Source organism: Brassica napus, chromosome C9 (assembly GCF_020379485.1).
Source record: "Brassica napus cultivar Da-Ae chromosome C9, Da-Ae, whole genome shotgun sequence".
In the NCBI taxonomy this organism is placed as follows: domain Eukaryota; kingdom Viridiplantae; phylum Streptophyta; class Magnoliopsida; order Brassicales; family Brassicaceae; genus Brassica; species Brassica napus.
Window position 1 is genome coordinate 8,710,035 of NC_063452.1, and position 7,252 is coordinate 8,717,286.

A 7,252-nucleotide genomic window follows, 5' to 3' on the forward strand; every position below is an offset into this window, starting at 1 on the left:
ATGATTTTTAAAATATCTAATCTAGATAGGACCTATAAAAGAAAATTTTAAACCATAGAAGAAAGGAATCAACTATTCTACATATCGACTATAGATTAGAACTAAGGTTTTCGAACAAATACGTTCATCTTCTATTGATCAATAAAATATTACTTTTGGTATATTCCTCCTTGACTTACTGCACAACATTTCATATTTTCGTACTATCACGAAGAACCCTACTTTATTTTACCCTAACAGTTTGGCGCTAGAATGAAAGGGATAACCATGACTATGTGACGATGACCGAAAGTCAGCAAGAAAAACCCTTGGCCACCAAGGCAGTCATCGTCTTACTAGCTCAGATCGATTCCTTGCAGAAGCTAATCGCTGAGATGAATTATGCCCGAGAAAGTAACAACATTCCGATAATAATCCTGGAGTCTTCTCATATATTCAAACCTTGAAAAAAAAGAATGGAAGAATATTCCAAGAGACTGGAGCATAGCGTACATAAGCTATCACAGTTAAAGCCGAGAAGAAAACTCAGCCCTCTAACACTATAGGAAAGAACAACGCAGATTCTCGACCCACATACGACCCATGCATTTCCCCTAGACACTCCGGCTGGAGGAGAAACACAAGAGTCAATGGACTTCACCATTGAATAGAAAACCGACTGAAGGAACTGGTGTCGCAAACATAAACCGTGTTAACTGGATATGCATGAAGCAGCCGCGGTAAAAAAATCAGCAAAAAATGCCTATTTGGGAAAAGTCTTTTTCAAAAAATTTAAGCCAGTCCGATCAGTGATAGAAAGTCTCCTTAGTGCAGCTCTTCCAATCATGAGAACTACTAGTGGTCCTGATTCCTACGCGTCAATACGACGTTAGGACTATATAAGCCCATATCCCACATATAAACCCAAACCGAAGAATGGTTCATTTCCAAATTGTTGATGTTCTTTCTTTATTTTTGAGCTACATACTAATATTTGATATCCACTAGTAATACATGCACCATTGTTTCTATTTAAAGTAACCTGAATTATCAGCATTTAAGCACACATTTCCACTAAGACGACGGATCTCAATTTCCTTAATTAGATTCGATGGTATCCGTCAGATATTACTAAGAGATCATTTTAGCCGTCGATTTCATTCTTTGTTTAGAAAGTGGTCTTCCCTTGATTTCGGTTGATGCTCTGACATTGGTTGAATAAAGTCAAACAGAAAAGATAACCGGAAAATCGGTTTACATCGCCGGAAAATGTCGTCGGATCTCGGTTTTATTCTGCTCACCACCGTCATTGGGTTTTTGTCTTATTCGACCAATGCCTTGTTACATTCCGGGAGTGCCTCTCATGGCGTTTCCCCAAGAGACTATTACTTGACTACGGATGCGCATTGGTTTAATCAAACCCTAGATCATTACTCTCCTCACGTACGTTATAAACTTTCAAATAAGAGTATCAGATTCGTTGCATTGTTGTCCAAATTCAAGAACTTTATTTATTTTCCCCTCCAGGATCATCGCAAATTCAGACAGAGATACTATGAATATCTTGACAACTTTCGAGCTCCAGATGGTCCTGTTTTTATGATAATATGCGGTGAAGGTCCTTGCAGTGGCATAGCTAAAGATTATATGAGTGTAATAATTTTATTTACCTGATGATTCCTTGCGTGACAAGAAACTAAAAGAGATTGATGTTTTTCATAAACACATATATATTTAGGTATTAGCAAAGAAGTTTGAAGCTGGTGTGGTTTCATTAGAACATAGGTACTATGGGAAAAGTTACCCTTTTAACTCATTAGCTACAGAGAATCTGAGATACCTTTCATCCAAGCAAGCCCTTTTCGATTTGGCTGCTTTTCGTCAACATTACCAGGCAAGTCTTGGTTTCAAGTCATTCATGGAATCATATATCATTATGGTAAGAGAATTTTTCATTTTATGGATTTTGTTAATGCAGGAAGCTTTGAATGTTAAGTTGAATAGAAGTAGTGACAACCCGTGGTTCTTCTTCGGGGTGTCTTATCCTGGAGCTTTAAGTGCTTGGTTCCGACTCAAGTTCCCTCACTTGACCTGTGGAAGCCTTGCTAGTTCTGCAGTTGTTCATGCTGTCTATGACTTCTCTGCATTTGATCAGCAGGTATCATAATTTCTTAGTATGAATGGAAGAAGTAAACACTTTTCTTTGTAAGATTTAAGGCTGTGATGTGTGTTGGATGTTCATCTTTTGTTGCAGATTGGTGAATCAGCTGGTCAAGAATGCAAAGATGCACTAGAAGAGACTAATAAACTCCTGGAACTAGGGCTCAAAGTAAACAGAAAGGCGGTGAAAGCCCTCTTTAACGCCACTGAGCTTCATGTTGATGCTGATTTCTTATACTTAACCGCAGATGCAGCGGTTATGGCTGTAAGGATTTGATTATCCATATATACTCATTTTCTCATGTCCTATTCCTAGTCTTGTGTGATCAGTGATACTTACTGCTCAAAATCTTGCAGTTCCAATATGGAAATTCAGATAAACTATGTGTCCCGCTTGTTAAAGCAAAGAAGAACGGTAGTGATTTAGTGGTAATTAAGCTCACATTGTTCTTTCACCCTCATATCGCATCGGATATGAACATCTTGTATTTACTATAGACATTTGTAAATGGGTTTAATTGCAATGTAGGAAACATATTCTAAATATGTTAGAGACCATTGCATGAAAGTTTGGGGCCTACACGTTAGACCATATAACCGGAAACATCTTAGAAACACTGTTGTCACCGCCGATAGTACATATCGGATATGGTGGTTCCAAGTTTGCACAGAACTAGCATATTTCCAGGTGGCACCTGCAAATAATAGCGTTCGATCTCAGCAAATCAATACAGAGTAATATTCTTTAATCACTCTTTTAATGACACATTTTTTTTTTAACTATTTCGCTTACTTTATCAGGTACCATTTGGATTTGTGCAAGAGCCTTTTTGGTAAAGGTACATATCCTGACGTTGATGCAACAAACCTGTACTATGGAGGCCATAAAATCGCGGGTATGTGAGATTAAAACCTTCTCGAAGCTAGTTTATAAGTAAGTATTTACTACGTGACAAAGTTTGTGAAATCTCCAGCAACCAAAATCATTTTCACAAACGGGTCACAAGATCCATGGCGTCATGCTTCCAAACAGACCTCATCTCCTGAATGTAAATTCTGTTTTAACTAAGCTTTAACTTCTGTATCGAATTTGTGCATTTTCTGACAAATTAATATTGCAGTGCCTTCTTACATCATGGATTGCCATAACTGTGGCCATGGAACTGATCTACGAGGATGCCCTCAATCTCCAATGGTCATCGAAGGTATAAGCACTTGTGTGTTTTGTTCTCAAAAGTCAACAAAATGTTAAAAGATCTCTCTTTCTTCTCAGGTAAATCAAATAATTGCAGCTCACCAGATGTTGTAAACAAAGTGAGGCAACAGATGGTAGAACATATCGATTTGTGGCTGTCTGAATGTCGCGGATCTACTAGGAGTTCTAAATAACATTGCATCATAGAACTAGAAGTCATGGTTTGGTTAAACAAACTACAGTATACAAATTTTAGTCTTTACTACCACGTACTGATTTGCAAACCAAATTTGAATGGAAACTGTTAACCTAAAGCAATAAGGCCCTGTTCGTTTGTCAGTCGCTAGCGGCAGCGATCAGCGGCAGCGACTAGCTGCAGTGATTAAATATCGCTGTTGTTGTTCGTTTTAGTATCGCTGACATAGCGATAGTCGCTCGATTGTTCGGTTAGTAATCGCTGCCGCTAGCGACTGATCTGCTGCTAAGTTGTTTGTTATGCTATTTCTATGACTGAACGTTAAATAAAATTACTTTAAACTTATAAATGACATAAAAATATAAATGCAACCTCAAATGAAATATTATAGTTTCATAAAGACAAAGTCTAAAGTAAATATAAAACTTAAATAAAGCATTACAAAAGATTTTCTAGTATGGCAAACGACCTCCTCTACCCATCTCATTTGTAATGTAGTCACGTACACCTTCCATAGCTCTATCACCTGTTGATTCATAAGGAGTATATCCACCATGAGCATGATCATCATCATCACTACTATCATCAGGTGATTCATCTTCATCATCATCACCATCACCATGAGAGGTATCACCGTCAACATTATCACCGTTTTGTTTCCCTTTTTTTTCTCTTCCAAGAACAGTTGAAAAAAGAAACGACATTCCTCATCGGTCCAGTTCTAATTTAATAAATCAGCCATGAAATCATAAGACCAACCAAACCTATCAAGACAAATTCAGCCATGAAATAAAAAACCAACCAAACCAAGCAGCACAAATTCAGCCAAAGAATAATTAACAAAAAAAAGACTTACGTCATTAGTCAACTTTGACATCCTTGTTTAAGAGTGATTCCTCCTAAAACCTGGAAAGGATACAAGAAGGAACAACAATAAACATCAAAAACAATGCGTTATGTATTCATTCACAGAAACTCAACACTAGCACAAACATACTCATATATGAATTCAGAACCATAATATCACAAACAGACACAACAAGTATGAGGTAAACTAAACTTGAAACAGACCCATGACCACCAACCAAATTGAAATCACAAATAGCCAAGAATACAACAGATCCATAAGCACCAAAAAGAGCAAAACGAAAGAGCTACCGTAAGAGAGAAAACCGACAAGCTTGGCCGTGGCTCGAAGCTCCTTGGCCGCGAGAGAGAATCGAAGTGGAGTACTGAGAAACCCAACAAGCTTGGCCACGAGAAAGAATCAAAGTTGAGGATTGAGAATCGTTACAGCTTGACGGCGACAAGAGAATTATAAAAAATATTACGTTTAGGTTTAGGTTTAGGTTCATTAGTAGTTTCATTTAAAAACCAAAGGTAACATTGTCATTTAATGGGTTCATTATTAAAATAATAAAACAAACGCTGGAAAAAATAGCGACTGAATTTTTTTGTCGCTGCCGCTAGCGATTAGCCGCCGCTTATGATCGCTCGTACAGCGATAGGTAAACGAACAAGAGATTAGCCGCTGCCGCTGATCGCTGCCGCTAGCGACTGACAAACAAACAGGGCCTAAATACATTTGAAGCAACTTAGTATTTACTGTACGTGTCGTTGAAAAGGACGTAATAGCTTATTGAATTATAACACAGGTTACAATACAAGGTTTTTAACAAGTTGGTGGTACCACCATGTCTCATTTACAATATTTGTTTTGATCAATATTTAAGGTTTATATTTATAAATCTCATATATATTAAACGAAAAACATTCTCATTTAATGCTTTCATACTACATTGAACATGTGACAACCTCACATCGATTTAATTTTGAGTATACTGACGTGTCAGCTTCAAAATCATTTAACAATTAATGCGTTCATATATTAATTTTTTCAATTCCATCGCAGACAATTTAACGTGTTCACGCTAACTTTTTTTAATCAGCTCATTTTTAGTTCTTGCATTTTTAACCTTTGTATTACTGAAATGAAGTTCTCTCAGTACAACTACTGAATAATATCATTTTGAAAGAAAGAAATTAAAATATTATTAAAATTCACATCAAGTAAAATGGTAGAATGAAAATGTTTTTATAAAATAAAAGTTTCGTATCTTGTCGAACTTAGCCATGGTTGAAGTTTTTGTATATGAAGACAATAAATAATTATGATTGGTTATGATGAATTAAGAAAATTGTGGTAAAAAATACCACACACAAAGTCGGATCTTTAGTGTAGCCATATCTTATTTTTCTTTATGGAGTTTTCATATCAGACCAAGAATTAGAAACATAATCAGATTGATAGAAAAAATCAAAAATCAAAAAAAAATTAAAAGAAAAGAAAATTTGTGAAATCTATTGAAAAATAGAATTCAGGTGCCGAGTGAAGAGATCACATTATTTTCCACGCAACTCTAACACTTTTCACTCAAATGTGTCATTTTTATATTAAATTTACCAAGAAATTTTTATAAAAAAATACACGTGGTTAGTTTTAGTCTACTTCAATTTGGAAACATGCCCAAAAATATTAACACGATTCTCAACCATTTTTATTGGTATTTTTAAAGTATATTCCAATAATTATGTATGTTAAATAAGCAAATAATATTTGTTTTACATTTATTTTATTTTGCTTTATATTAGTAGAAGAAAGTTAGTTTGGGTAATACATTTGGATCCAAAGAATGATATCTTGCATATTTCCATTATCTTATCCATTCGTCCATGTGCATTTTGATCATATAGACTAGGATTTAGCCATGTTTAGGTTGCATTTTTTGCATACATGAGTCTCTATTAGGTACTGGAGTACCACATGAGGTTATTGGAGACATTCGAGTGCATTTGGAGCTCAGAAGAGGTGAAAAGATGACCATTGGACGAACCGAGCATGGGAGCGACCTCCCGGAGCGACATCACGAAGTCGCTGTGTCCCACTTCTCAGAGCGACCTTCCTAAAGCGACGCCATGAAGTCGCTCGCGTTCTCGTTACTCCGAACAGTCTTAGATGACCCTGGAGCGACCTCTCAGAACGACCTACCAAGGTCGCTCCCGATCCAGAGCGACCCGTTGGAGCGACACACCAAAGTCGCTCGGGACCTCTCGCCCGGATACACCAAAAATCGGCCCTGGAGCGACTTTCCGGAGCGACACCTGCAAGTCGCTCCGCATTATTTTGCTGCCGAAAATCATGATTTCTCAAGGACCTTTTTGCAATTTATTTTGGACATTTTACATTTCAAAAACCTATGTTTTAAACATCTTTGGTAGCCACCAGGCAGATTATCTTTTGATCTATTGAGAAATACACAAAAACTCTCTTGAGAAGTTCATCTCTTGGATTTTGATTGTTATGTTCTTGTGTTATTGTTGATTTCTTATCGATTTCTCTACATGATTAATCTGAAATCCAATATGGGTTTAAGAGGAATCATGGAGATTAGTGAGTAATCACCTTTTGAATTCATGGGTTAGTTCTAGGATGTTTTAGTGTAGATCATTCTTGTTCCTTGTTAGTAGAGTATTGATAATGCATCTTCTGAGTTGGCCGCTCAAAAGTTGATCAATAGTCATTTCCCACCCAAAAGGTGTTTGATGAAATGCCTGAGACAACTCTCCTAGGCTTTTAGTATACTTTGCCAAAGACATTTGTTGTTAAAGATGCTAAGATAGCTAATAGACTTGTTAGTAATGATTGCTTTCATATTATTCAA

The 7,252-nt window shown here is 36.6% G+C and overlaps 1 protein-coding gene across 1 annotated transcript; it reads left to right on the top strand.

Moving 5' to 3' along the window:
- The first annotated feature begins 1,248 nt into the window (after positions 1-1,248).
- On the top strand, positions 1,249-4,080 carry LOC106355075 (probable serine protease EDA2). The gene is made up of 9 exons (XM_048767634.1): positions 1,249-1,422; positions 1,507-1,632; positions 1,718-1,873; positions 1,958-2,137; positions 2,234-2,404; positions 2,497-2,568; positions 2,669-2,874; positions 2,941-3,035; positions 3,114-4,080. The coding sequence occupies exons 1-9, from the start codon at positions 1,249-1,251 to the stop codon at positions 3,206-3,208; spliced, it is 1,275 nt and encodes a 424-aa protein (XP_048623591.1). The 3' UTR covers positions 3,209-4,080.
- Positions 4,081-7,252: the final 3,172 nt, after the last annotated feature.